The sequence below is a fragment of the Tupaia chinensis genome, unplaced genomic scaffold, assembly GCF_000334495.1.
Source record: "Tupaia chinensis unplaced genomic scaffold, TupChi_1.0 Scaffold000056_1, whole genome shotgun sequence".
Lineage (NCBI taxonomy): Eukaryota > Metazoa > Chordata > Mammalia > Scandentia > Tupaiidae > Tupaia > Tupaia belangeri.
In genome coordinates, this window is record NW_006159514.1 from 2,914,540 (window position 1) to 2,929,323 (window position 14,784).

General features: G+C 37.8%; 1 protein-coding gene across 1 annotated transcript in view; it reads right to left on the bottom strand.

The window, feature by feature from the left end:
• Positions 1-14,784, bottom strand: part of UBR3 (ubiquitin protein ligase E3 component n-recognin 3) — a 228,920-nt gene that overhangs the window by 110,803 nt on the left and 103,333 nt on the right. The window contains exons 16-21 of the mRNA XM_014592038.1: positions 14,146-14,198; positions 13,910-14,043; positions 13,476-13,561; positions 11,983-12,124; positions 7,274-7,370; positions 420-561 (exon numbers count right to left, since the gene is read on the bottom strand). Of these exons, the coding sequence (XP_014447524.1) occupies positions 420-561; positions 7,274-7,370; positions 11,983-12,124; positions 13,476-13,561; positions 13,910-14,043; positions 14,146-14,198 (654 nt within the window). The remainder of the gene's footprint in view (positions 1-419; positions 562-7,273; positions 7,371-11,982; positions 12,125-13,475; positions 13,562-13,909; positions 14,044-14,145; positions 14,199-14,784) is intronic.

Consider the following 14,784-nt stretch of genomic DNA (forward strand, 5'->3'; position numbering starts at 1 on the left):
ATTCCTGCTCAGAGAGAAAAAGCAAAGAGCACCACCTAACCTAAGGATCACTGACCCGCACAGCTGCCATTTCAGCCATGTCATTTTAGTGGGTTCTAGGGGTTGTTCAACCCTTGGACTCCATTCCGTACCTTCTGTAGTTCTACAGCATTTCACTCTTGTTCTACAAAAGCCATCAACAAATATCCCTATCTGAATCTGAATAAGATCATTTCCTACAAAGAATGGTAGAGCTATTACATTATTTTCAATTTGGAGTTCATGTACAGGGATTATAACATATCCTCATACAGCTTAAGTGTATAAATACACTTTGCTTTATTTGAAGTATATGTTATGCCAATATCTTTTAGCAGTTTTATTTAAAAATTATGAAAAGAAGTTCTAATCTCATCTTTCTATTCAAATTACTACTGTACCTTGTAAAGCAGAGTGAATAGCACAATGTGTAACGTTTTACAGTGCAAAAGCCTCATGAGACCTTTATAGCTAGGATGAAGTGCTGTCCTTTTCTTATAGGGAGGCCAAGGATTTCCAGGGAATTTTCCACTCTGTTTTAAACTGTAAAAATAAAACAAATGTAAACTCTATAGACTCAAAATTAAAATAGTGATTTACCAACATCAAATTCTGTCAAATTTTGCTACACAGTATTATTTTTCATCAAACTGCTTTAAAATGCTAAATATTAAGTCATGGGAAAAGCCATGATGCATTTTTCTATGTTTTTCTATGCAAAAATACAACATAACTTTCCTGACGATCCAATATATCTATTCTCTACACAAGGACATTTCTATTTCGTTCCCAGTAGATAAAAACGAATAAAGAGCTAGGCTGAAAACTAAATAGAAATATGAATTTTAAAATGCTAACAAAGAGAAATGAACAGAAAGAGTAAAGTCCATACTCAGCAAAGAAATCTCCAGTTCTAACAATTGAGTAAAATAGATGACCTGAAAATTCCATTATCAGCGTCTAGGAAAGCTGGATAAAATATAATCTTTTTAACACACATTTGAGCTCACAAAAAAGAAGAAGGAGTTCCCCAGGTATTGGGGGAGGGGGGGTTAACAATAACACTAACACTGTGCCAATGGTTTTAAAGTCCTTTAGCAGGCAGGTCATAAGGTACTAGGTTCACACGAGACTATAAAAGACAGATGTTGCATGTCCCCACTCAATATATACCAAATGTCCGCACTTAATGGCATAAACTGAAAGCTTGAAAGATACAATAAAAGGGATAGTAAGTGTAGATACCAGAGGGATTCTCTCAAGAAATACTGATATAAAAAATCTAAGGCCATGGCCAGCAGGTAGCATAGTGGGGTAAGGCACTGGACTCAATCACAGTTCAAGTCCAGGAACCAGAAACTCACACCATGCACGTGTGCATGAGTGCCTAAAATCCTGAGAGGAGAATGGACGAGAAGGGACTGTAGTGTGGCTATCCCCTTTGGGGGTTATTTCTCACTTTCTCTCTATCTCTCCAGCAAGCACAGGAACCCTATAAGAAAAATCTCTCCAAAAAAAGAAAGAAAGAAAAGAAATCTAAGGACTATACCTATTAAAGAAAGTCTATGAGTTAGTTTTATGACACCCACAAAAAGAAAAGAAACATGAAGCCCAAGTGGTTAAATAGGCATGCTCTATAAAGTTGAAGAAACACTCACATGAGTAAGAATGAAGTTGGGTCACTACTTCACAGTCACAGCATGCATGACAATTAACTCAAGAGTCAACCACAGTGCATGTAGCACTACTGCTTGGACAGCTAGAAACTGCATAGGAACAGTTCCTGGGCCAACCAGAATATTCTGGGCAGGATGTATGCTCCTGTAAAGCTAGCTAATTGAGAGGGTGGAACAGGAAGATCACAACACAGAAAGGTCCTTTCAAAAATACCTATCTCAGGGACCAGCAGATATCATAATGGTTACATTGCTGGACTCTCATGTAGTTGACTGCGGTTCAAGTCCCAGACCCAGTGGCTTATACCTCACATTGGTGGGTGTATACCCAAGATCCCAAGAGGAGAATGGAGGAGAAGGGATTGTAGTGTGACCATTCCTCCCCTTCTCCCTCCCCCAGCAGGTGATTTCTCACATTCTGTCTCTCTGATGAGCACACGTGCCTTATAGCAAAAATCTCTCTCTAAAACAACAAAAAAAGCAAGCCTATCTCTGTTTCTGTTTCTCTCCTTCTCTCTCTCTACCCACTCCTCTTTCACTCTTATACAGAAAAGAAAATTAACTCAAAATGGATCAAAGACTTCAATGTGAGTGCTGAAACTATAAAACTATCAAAGAAAAACACTGGCTTTATAATGACCTCAGAAACTTATGATGAAATATTTCAAGTATTCCATTTCATTTAGAGTACAAAAGCAATTTTTAGTTTTATTCATTTGTCTGCTGTAAGCACTAGCCCCTGAATATACAGCACCTACATTAATAAGGTATACCAAAATAAAGGTTATATATTTGTTCAAAGGAATAGGTAATATATCATTTTGATGGTTCTTTTCAAAAGCATTAATAGAATAATGCAAATGAAATGCTACATGACAGCAAAATTTTTTTAAATGACTCAAATCAACACCTAATTATTGACCAGTTTGAGACAAAAATGATGTATATAAACTCATACATCATACTTTCAAACATGGGGCAGCGGCCATTAACCTTCAAGATGGGAGATGTGAAGCAACAGAAATTATATATTAAAAAATTTACTTTCCAGTTGAATTTAATACAGCCACTGTATAAAATCACTTCAGTCTTTTGAAAATGGCCTGAAGTCCCAATATTGCCATTAACAAACGTATTTTCACAGAGCTTCTCTGGGCTATGATGTTCTCACATATAAAGTGTAAGATTGAATTGAATGGATGGTTTTTCCCAACTACTGGTTTGCCTTTTTTTATTGTTATGTCTTATTTTTGTTTTCTTTGTAAGAGTTAATCTACCATTAAGGTGCTTTGAGGGAGGAAAGCAGAATAAGTCAACTCCACTCTTTCTGGCCTTCCTTTGCAGGTGTCCAACCCTCTCTTCCAGTAATGGCCCACAAGAAATTTGTATGAAATTTGAGCTAGATCTTACAGGCCTTTTCTGGTAATAAGATTCTAATTCTAGACATCTAAATATTATATAAAGCAAATTACTTATTTTCACTTAGACTCTCAGCACAAAAACTAAAAGAAATTTAATTCTCATCTAATACTTATTTACAAAGGAGCTGATACTAACCTAGATTCTGAGGATACAGTGATCTTAACTCATCCAATCATCTTTTGTTTGATATTAATCTCAAAAGGTCTATTGTTTTCTTTACAAATAAGAAAAGGATCCCACCCAGTAAAAGTTACCCTTTACCCCCTGAAGACTGAAAGATGAAAATAACCAATAGTCAATAAATCTTACAGTTTGGGGCTATCTTTCCACTTGTGTTCTAGTAAAAACTAAATCAATCATTTGTATAGCAAAAACCTGAGAGTTGTCATCTGTTATCAATGCGTAATTGAGTACCATTTCTGTTAAAACAGATTTTTACGCTCCTTAAAAACATTACAGCATTTCAGAAATATTCCTAAGAAACTATAAAGAAATTGTGTAGGAACTCAAAAGCCAAGTTGAGGAGACAGCAGATGTAGTCATGGTTAAGGCACTTGACTTAAACTACTGTGGTTTAAGTCCCAGACCAGGCAGCTTGAAAATCACACTGGACATGTGTGCATGCATGCCCAAAATCCCAGGAGGAGAGTGGAGGAGAAGGGATTGTAATGCAGCCATCCCACCTGGGGGACGATTTCTCACTATCGTTTTCACCATCTCTGTCTCTCTCTATAAAGTGCATATGCACTGTGGCAAAACCTTAAAAAATAAAATGAATATAAAATAAAATTTTAAAATTCTTTTAAAAAAACTAATTGAAGGAAAGAATTTTTAAAAACAGAAAAATAGGAAAACAAAAAAAGTTGATAAAAACAGTTTGGGGAATATAGTTTTATCTATGTGAAGTATTTATAAATCAAATGTTACAAGAACTAAAAAATTAGTAACACAAGATAATTCAAAAACATGAACTACTTTCAAACAGGAAAAGTGTACCTGTGCCTGTATGGGTCTAAACCCAGGTTTGGTATGGTAAAACTCAGGTTTACCAACCTCAGCACGAATGATAGTTGAGAGAAAACAGTTCTTGGCTGTGAGAGACAGATCTAGCCTCTGCCAGATGTCAGTAACAACACTGTCAGTCTTCAGACAGTGCCAGATGTTCCCTAGAAAACAAAAATCATCCCTAGGGGAGAGCCACTGCACAAAACAAAAGAAGTAAACTGCTCAACACTAAATGAAAATTTGCTAAAAATGGAAGGAAAAAGTTTGCTGAAAGACACAAGATACAATTCTGGGGCCAGTTCTGTGGCTCAGTGGTAATGCACTGCTCAAGAGAAACTGGATCCCACATGGCAACTGTGGTTTGAGTCACTGAAATATGCCAGACATTCACACTAGAGCCCAATTCTGTTTTTCTGACAGGGTGTCTGGATGTATTATGTACTCAATATATGTCAACTATCAAATAAAATGTCCCCTTGAGGGGCCACTGTGTGGTATGGTAAGACGCTGGACTCCCATATGGCCAAACAGTTCAAGTTCCTCACTTTCCCTCTCTCTCGCTCGCTCTCTCTGGTTGAAATGTAAGAATAAAAAGAATAAAGTTAAACAAAATAATTCATTAAAATAAGTTTTAAAATTAATTGAATCAGGGACCAGCAGTTAGCGTAATGGTTATGTCGCTGGACTCCCATGTAGTCGACTACGGTTCGCGACTTGGACCCGGTGGCTTAAAACTCACACTGGGCGCATGTGCGTGCGTGCCCAAGATCCTGAAAGGAGAAGGGACTGCGTCGTGGCTATCCCCCCTGGAGGGGGGTGATTTCTCGCTTTCTGCCTCTCTGTCTGTCTCTGTCTGTCTGGCGAGCACATGTGCCCTATAGCAAAAACCTCTCCAAAAATAAAAAAAATAATTGAATCAAATAAATGATCCTTTTAAAAATATGCTTCTCCTTGAAAACTGTTTGCTTTTTCTTTTAAGGAGACGAGGTTTCACTAGGTTGCCCAGGTTGGTTTCAAAATCATGATCCTCCTGCCTCAGCCTCCCAAGCACTTGGGATTTCCAGGATGGGCCACCATGCCAAACTTACATTTTTTTAAGTTTGTTTCTCTTATTTATAGTAGAGAGCATTTGTGCACACACATGAGACAAAAGAAGAGAGCGGGAAACAGTGGGAGAGAGAAGGAAGAAGAAATGGAAGGAGGTTGGTAGGGAAGGGAAAGAGAGACACCTTCAGGCTCTCACACCCTCAATGGTGTCTCATAATGCCAGGATGCCCTTCCCTCAACCCTCCAGTTTGTCAAGAATTTCGGCATGACATACTTCCAGTTGACCAGACAGTGTTCTCAAAATCCTGGTGAACCATGTGGATCCCAGCACTGCACTTCAGTACAATACCAATGCCACAGAGGGGCCTGCATTAGTTACTTAATGACACCTTTAAAGCTTTACAGGTTTTGTCCAATCCTAGTTCAAATTTGTATTAACTACTAAGTAAAACAGAAATTACTGTAGGCTTAATTATATACTCAAAATGACTAATCATCACCACTCTAAAAAAAAAAAAAAAAAAAAAGCAGAGCAACATAAAACAGTATTAATGGGGACCAGCAGATGGTATAATGGTTATGTCGCTGGACTCCCATATGGCCAACCACAGTTCTAGAGACTTGAAACTCAAGCTGGGTACGTGTGCATGTGTGCCCAAAATCCCAAGAGGAGAGTAGAAAAGAAGGGATGGCAGCATGGCCATCTCACTTTCTGTATCTCTGTCTCTTCAGTGAGCACACACACCCTACAATAAAAATCTCTCTTAAAAAAAAAAAGAGCAATCAATCAATCAATCAAAAGAAAATAGTATTTATTAAGTCCCCATGCAGGTTTCCCATGCAAACGCTTCCTCCCACTTATTTTTTCACTTTTCAATTTTCAACATCAACTATTCAAATTTATTCAGTAAATAAATTCTGAATGCTTACGCTTTGCCAGTGCTGAGACAGGTATTGAAGATCTAAAGAGATATACAGACAAAAATATCTTTCCTTAAGGAGCTAAGAGTTTGGTAAAATCCTACAACAAATTGTTATAAAAAGAGGTGGCTAAGAAAACAGAGGAAAAAAAATCTCAGACTATCTCCCCAAGGGTATTTAGAGAAAGGCAGCAAGAGAAATGCTATAGCTAAGCTGGGTTTTTTTGTTGTTGTTGTTGTTTTTGTTTGTTTAGGTGGTTTGGCTTTGTTTTATTTGAGTTCTTTTGGTCTGGTCTGGTCTGGTTTGGGGAGAGGGGAAATATGCTAAGTTTCACATTACAAACTTTCTTCAGCTATCTGTCCGTGATGGACGTTAAACTTAGCATATGTCTATTACTGCAGAGGCCGGGCAAAAGAAAAGTTTCAGTTATGCTTAATAGCTTTACTTGTACTTTGATGGTTATCTGGATAAACATTTACAAAGATCAGTCACAAAATTTTAAAGCTGATTTTAACATATTTAACTTAAATTGTAGAAAAGCATAAATAAAAATGACATTCTAGGATGTCCAGCAATATAGTATTAACTATTAAGGCTTTAAACGAGGTGGAACTAATATACCAGAAAATAGTCTACAATTTGTAATACCATACAAAATAAAAATCCACTGAAAAGATATCCTTCAAAACATATTTTCCACAGTCAACAACACTTTATACCACTTTGTCAAATATTTGTAAGTAACATTCGTTTTGCGGTAGCTATTCTCTCAGTCATCAAGAATATAGCAATAGTCTCGCCCTTTACTCTGTGGACACCCATCATCATCACTGATGTCAGTTTTATTCTCTTACCTTGTGCCTCCTCTACTGGCTAAAAGTAGAACAACGCAAAGCCAAGTCTAACTCCACAGATCCAACAGCAATAAAATAAGTTCCTGTTTTTTGATTTAATGCTCATATTCTATAAGTTAAATTAACATCAAATTTTAAATAAAGACCTTGAGAGCACAAACCTCAGCCAGTTTTTTTAAATCCTAAAGTATTTTCTTCTGTAAATACTGAGAGTACACTTTAATGACAGCATATCTTGTTTGTGTTATAACTAACGTATTACAAAACTGAATTTTTTCCATATAACTACAAAACATCCCACTGTGACACTAATTCACCTGATAAACTTACAATGCTGTGTATCTGTCCATTGCAGACTGTACGTCTCTACGGTAAACTGTTCGAAGAATGACCATGACAGGGTCAAACTCCTGATCCCAAACTTCAGCTATTATTTGAAAGAAAATAGAAACAAAATATTGACTTCCTGGGAATAAAGTCCATTTCTAATAATTTATTACATTTGTTAAGCACATTTTAAATTTAAAAGGTAAAATAATTTAATTTTATTATATTTGCCTTAGTAAGCTCGATGTCATTAACCATTTTTCTAAGTCAAAAACTACCATTTTATAATTAGAAATGTTCTCCTGAGTTCAACAAGCACTAGTGAGCCAAGTTTTATAATATAACAATAACGCCTCACATAAATGTTGAGTTCGTTGTTACTTATTTTTGGTAAGGTACCAATTAGAAAGTAAGAAACAATGCACTAACATTTTTAAAAGTATTCAAAGGTAAAGACATAGAAACTGGATTCAAAAATTAATGAGTTGTTGGGTCAGCAGATGGCATTAAGGTTAAGGTGCTAGATTCCACATAGCTGACTCCACAGTTCGAGTCCTGGACCCAGAGGACTGAACAGACCCAGCGGCTTAAATATTACACTGGGCATGTTTGTGTTCACGCCCAAAGTCCCGAGAGGAGAACAGAGAAAGGACTGCAGTGTGGCCATCTGGGAGATAATTTCTCACTTTCTCTGTCTCTGTCTCTCTTCAGCAAGCACACACTCCATAGCAAAAAAATTAAACAAAACAAAAAAAAGAAACTTTTTCAAATTAATGAGTTGTTGATTTTCAAGATCTCACTTTGTAAATCTTTCCTGTTTATGAAAGATTTTCTGCTCCTTGGTAAAACTGATAACTGGTTTATCTTCTGTATAATTGTGAACCACTATCCTGTGTGTGGTGTGTGTACAACTATGGCACAGATTAGCTTATAAATTAAGTGTGCAATTTTTTTATCTTAATAATTACATAATTATTTTTAATATGTATTAGAAAAGTATACACTGCAAATAAAACTCATGATCTCATAATTGTGCAGAGTATCAATAAGAAGCAAAGTTTTTAAAAGCTAACTCATTTAAGAAAATACTAAGCAGCCAGCAGGTGGCATGAGGTTAAGGCGCTGGACTCCCATGTGGCTAGCTATGCAGTTTGAGCCCCAGACCCAGTGGCCTGAGAATCCCACCAGGCATATGTACATGCATGCCTAAAATCCCAAGAAGGGACTGCAGTGTGGCCATCACCCTTAGAGAGTGATTTTTCACTTTCCCTTTCTCTCCCTCTCTTTCTCTCTGGCAAACACACAAACTCTACTATAACAAAACCTTAAAAAAAAAAAAAAACATTTTAAAAAGCACTGAAATACTAAGAATATAATGCCAGAGATGATATTCAGATATGACAAACATCCAAAAAGTGGACTAAGAATAATTATTTTAGAAACCACTGCCTTAAAAGAGTATATACATAAATACGCATTTATTTATCCATCTATCTGTTGACGGGCACATACGCTGATTCCGCATCATAGCTATTATGAGTGGTGCTGCACTGAACATGAGCTCAGACATCTTTATGACCTCTTTATTTCTTTCCCTTTGGAGATACGCCTAGTAATGGGATTGCGCTGGTGGTTCTGTTTAGAATCTGTGTTTTTAATAATGACCCCACACGCAAGCGTATGTGTGAACACGTGTTTTGGGTTTTAGTTTTGGGGTTTTTTAGACAAGTCCTTGATATGTTGTGATCCTCCCGTCTCAAATTCTTAAGCACCTGGGATCACACAGAGGATTCCTGAGAGGAACCCAGGCCTCCCAGGTGGCCACAGCCAGCCAAGCAGCAATGGCCAGTACATACTACCAGGGCTGGGCCTCACATCACACTTTAAGAAGTACTGTACCAGGGAACCAGCAGTTAGCGTAATGGCTATGTCGCTGGACTCCCACGTAGTCGACCTCGGTTCACGTCCCGGACTCGGTGGCTTAGAACTCACACCGGGCGCGTGTGCGTGCGTGCCCAAGATCCCGAGAGGAGAATGGAGGAGAAGGGATTGCAGCGTGACCATCCCCCCTGGGGGGTGATTTCGTGCTTTCTGTCTGTATGTCTCTCTCTCTCTGTCTGGCGAGCGCACGCACCCTATAGCAAAAAAAAAAAAAAAAAAAAAAAAAAAAAAAAACTCTCAAAAAAAAAAAATAAAAGAAGTACTGTACCATACCAAAATACCACTCCACTCCCAAGATCACCTAAATTTTAGACATGTCTTCCCTACAATAAATGCTATACTTTGCCTTGAAAGGAATACAATCCAAACTGGGATTCTAGATTGTTCTTGCTACTTGTATACTTCTGAGAAATCCCACTAGATTAGGTTTTTCTATCGTACTTTGCCAAACACAGAACAATGCTTCTTACAAGCTTAAAATAGACACTGGTTTGTTATGAATGTTGAGGAAATTAGGAAGTACATAACTCCTCCTTCCTTCAAAATTTTAACTCAGATAAGTGAAAATATTAAAGGTCGGGGCTAGCAGGTGGCATAGCAGTTAAAGTGCTGGACTCCCATGGGTTGACCACAGTTTGAATCCTGGATCCTGTGGCTTGAAACACACCAGGCACACATGTGTGCATGCCCAACATCTCAGGAGGAGAAAAAAATTGCAGCATGGTCATCCCCCTTGGGCAGTGATTTTCAGCTTTTTGTCTGTCTCCCCAGGAAGCACATGCACCCTGTAGTAAAAATCTCTCTCAAATAAGAAAAAATGAAAGGTTAAAAGGAGGGTAGGGGCAGTAGGAAAGGTTCTGGCCCAGCCCAAATGACATACACTGCTAAGACACTCTGCTTCACAGGGTGAAGACACATGGAAGGCCCAGGTTCCACTCCTAATCCATCCTAAAAGGTAGGCATAGTAGCATGTGCATAAAATCCAGCAGTTCAAGAAACTGAGGCAGGAGGATCACTAGCTTCAGGTTGGCCGGGGCAACATACCCATACCCATTTAAAAGAGAGCCAGGCATGGTGGCATAATCCAAGCTAGTTGGGAGGCTGTGGCAAGAGGATCACAACATAGTAAGATCTTGTCTTTAAAAAAAAAAAAAAGGACTGGGACCAGCAGTTAGCGTAATGTCGCTGGACTCCTATGTAGTCGACCGTGGTTCGAGTCCCATACCGGGTGGCTTAAACTCATGCAGAGCGTGTGTGCGTGTGTGCCCAAGATGCCGAGAGGAGAATGGAGGAGAAGGGATTGTGGCGTGGCCATCCCCCCCGGGGGGTGATTTCTTGCTTTCTGTCTCTCTGTCTTTCTGGTGAGCACATGCACCCTATACCAAGAACCTCTCCAAAAAAAAAGACTGAATCTTGGGACCAGCAGATGGTATAATGGTTACATTGCTGGACTTCCAGGTAGTCAACTGCATTTCAAGCCCTAGACTCAGCAGCTTAAAACTCATACTGGGAGGAACAGCAGTTAGCATAATGGCTATGTCGCTGAACTCCCATGTAGTCAACCACGGTTCGAGTCCCAGGCCCGTTGGCTTAAACACACTGGGTGTATGTGCATGCATGCCCAAAATCCCAAGAGGAGAATGAAGGAGAAGTGACTGTGGCATGGCCATCCCCCCTGGGGAGTGATTTCTTGTTGTCTATCTCTCTGTCTCTCTCTTTCTGGTGAGCGCACATGCCCTATAGCAAAAACCTCTCAAAAAATAAATAAATAAATAAACCCTCATACTGGGTGCGTGTGCATGTGTGCCCAAAATCCCAAAAGAATAATGGAGAACAGGGGATTGTGGCATGGCCATGCCCCAGAGCGCTGATCTATCCCTTTCTGTCTCTGTCTCCCAGCAAGCACATGCATCTATGGCAAAAATCTCTCTCTCACAAGAAAAAAAAAGGGAACCAGCAGTTAGCGTAATGGCTATGTCGCTGGACTCCCACGTAGTCGACCACGGTTCGCGTCCCAGACCTGGTGGCTTAAAACTCACGCCAGGCACTTGTGCGTGCATGCCTAAGATCCCAGGAGGAGAATGGAGGAGAAGGTATTGTGGCGTGACCATCCCCCCTGGGGGGTGATTTCTCGCTTTCTGTCTCTCTCTCTCTCTCTGTCTGGCGAGCGCACGTGCCCTATAGCGAAAACCTCTCCAAAAAAAAAAAAGACTGAATCAAAACTTCACCTACTTCTGACTCTTGTTAAGCATGTCATCTATTAAACTGCAGGGAACCTCAGAATATCAACCATTTAAGAAAAATTAAGAAAAGGGTTTCCGTGTATTTACATAATTTCAAAAGGTAATTAAATCAGCATTCTACATGAACTTTAATTTGAACTATTTGCAGTGAAAATACAGGTAGTGAGAGCTGTTTTGAAATCAAACTTAATGAACAAATATATTCAAAACACTTTTAAGTATATATTTTGTTTTATAATTTCTGATTAAATTATGATATGGTCACTTACAAATAAATTAACTAGAGCTCCTACATAAAGTTCCTTTTATAATTCAGGGTCATCTAAGAAGCTTACTGTAACATAAAACTATAGATTTGTAAATAAATGGAAACACTATCACTGTTTACCATAAAGACATACATTTATAACAAAGTTGACAGAAGAAAACTAAAGCTGATAAGCAAGCAATAAATATTCTCATTGTACACAAGAATTCATCTTCAGAGGACTGATAGTTGAAATAATATGTTTATGTATACAAACGTACCTTTGGGCGTATACATGCCTTGTTGCATAGAACCTCCAGGTTCAAAAACAGGAGCCTTAAAATCAGCTACAGCTGATAAAACAGATTCAAAGCTGTAACTACCTGGAATAATGCCACTTTTAGGATTAGGATTTTCTGGAATATGATATATGTGTCAAGAAAAAAATTATCAACTAAAAATCAGCTTCACAGCCTTTCCAAGATACTCTAGTTTTTAAATGATCTTGATCAAATAAGGCAATAGGTAATTGTAATTCATAAAGCTGGCCACAAGAGGGCCACATAATACAACAGTTCAATAATAACTTTGTATTAATTGTGAGATTCTTTAAATAGTTTTAATCTAGTAATCTACTAATGTATTTTATGTCACAGTAGTTCCAATGTATATTTTCCTCCAAATTCATCAAATTTCAGAAAATAAGGTAGAAAGATTATTTTAACTGATCTGTTTTCATTTCACAAATTTACCTTTCCTTAGAAAATGAGAAATATGCTAAAAATTAGCCAAGAATTTGAGCAAATATTATTTTTCTAAGACACAAAAGTCGCCCTCCCCCCAGCAAAAAACAAAGATGCTAAGCTAGTTTAAGCAAAGAAAAAACACAGCAAATCACAGACTCTCCCATTTGTTTCACACTGAGGTATCATTCATTCTTTTTAAATTCAAGGTTACAGAAAATGTTTTTGTTCTATAAAGTCACTGATACACAGTATACAATGGTTCAATGAGTTCACTAAACAATATCAAGTTGATGCTGCTTATGCAAATCTTCAAGGTTGTGAAGTGGGCATTCTAATGGGAGCTACTTCATAAAACCAAAATTTTAGTCAGTTTTCCCAAACATTGTCAAAAGATAGACTAAATGTAGTCAAACATTTTCATTAAAAAATAGCATATTCCTTAACCAAAAAATTAAAAAGTTAAAATAAAAAATAGCATAATCTTTATCTAAAAATTCATCAATATTATCTTAAAAAAATATATGGTGGTACCCATTGTTTGCGTAGTCCTATGTAAACAAACAAGTTTTCGGTTTGTAGACTGCAATCTACAACCTAAAATTCCTTTAAGATTGAATTCTAACAAAAAAGAAATCTTCAGGATGTTTAAAATCCTGGCAATAAAATAAACTTCCAACTGTTAACCATGAATTCTACCCTAGCTACACAGATAAAGAAAACACAGCTCCCCTTTCCAGATGTCCTTCCATTAATGCTGTGCAAGGTCAGCTCCTGGAGCGCCCACACCACCAGTCCTGAGGTCTACCGTGAGGTCTAAAGAGAGCTCTCAGGAAGTGGTTACTAGGAGGTAAAAATGCCTGTCACCAGCCTTGAAGACACATGGGAACAATTGGAGTTCCTCTTTCTACATTACTTTTCAACTAAAAAAAAAAATTTAAGCAAAACACTGATATACTATTATTCTATAAAAAGTATTTGTTATATTTAAATCCTGAAATTAAAAGAAAATTACTCTTTTGAAAGGATATGAGGTCCAGCAATGAACTATGTGTCCTGTCATTCATACACAGTTGGGCTACCATCTCTGCCCTGAGAATCTCATCATCAGACATTCCTAAAAGTATTAAAAACAGAATTAATAAATCTTCGTACATGTAAATTATAAAGAAACAGCTAACCACACATTTTATTAAGCTATTTTACCAAAAATGACATGCTTCAAATTAAAGAATACAGAACGCAATCCCCCAAATAGAGCTGTAGTTGAACTACCCACTTCTTTGTAGTTCTAAGGAAAGGATTTTTTAAATGACAGTCTAAAAAAGTGTATCAAATGTTCCACGTATCAAAAGTTTAAAACAAAGCTTAATTATATCCATTGCCTACCTACTGAAGCCAGTTACAACCACAAGGAAGGGGAGGAAAGGGAGAATACCTAAGTATTAGTATTAGTGGCTTTTACCTAAATGTAAACGAAGACTCAGAAGAATCACAAGAAAGGTAAGAGCGCCTTCCAACATCGACCTCTCATGCTCTGCATCAAGCACTGTATTTTGATGTTGTGATGCCATTGTCAACAAATCTACCACCTTAAATCTGTAAGAAGAAATATCTTAGATAGATTTTTTTAAAGTTAAAACAAAATTAACTTAAATTCCAAACACTTCATAAAACCTGTCTTAATAAAAGTATGTTTACCTTTCAAATACAGATGAAATAAAATAATCTGGGTCAAGTCTAGAAGCACAAACCTTTAAAAGAAAAAACAAGCACTTTATCCCTCAATATTCAATTTTACTTCTTATATTAATCATGTTTTTTTTTTTTATTTTCTTTTTCTTATGATGTTTTGACATCCTGAGGAGGCCTTGCAGACACAGGGAAAGACTTCCCTCCCCAGGCTAAGTCCTAAACATAGACTATCAACATTTTACTTGGAAACACGCCCCTCACACAAGCCAACCACCTTTTTGATTTAACTCTTTAACTCTCGTGCACCAACTCAATATCCTGTCTGATAACAACACAGAGCCAAGAACCATACCATAGGTACAGCCCCTGGGCTGCAAGACCTCCAAGACTGCAAACTAGACAATCCTGAACCCAGTCACCCTGCCTTGCCTTTCCTGCAGAAATTACAATAAAGGCTTTGGCTTGGGCTTTCCCCCTTGCTCCACTTCTGCCTCCTGACCAACACCTGATGGTTTCCTTGTGGCCCTGGGTGGTGCAGTGTGGCGTGGCCCCCTTCTCTCAGGAAATGAAAGTAATAAATCTTTCTATCAGTGGTATTGAGCTCTCCATAGCATCCCTCAGTCACTTCCATACAGTAAACTTCCA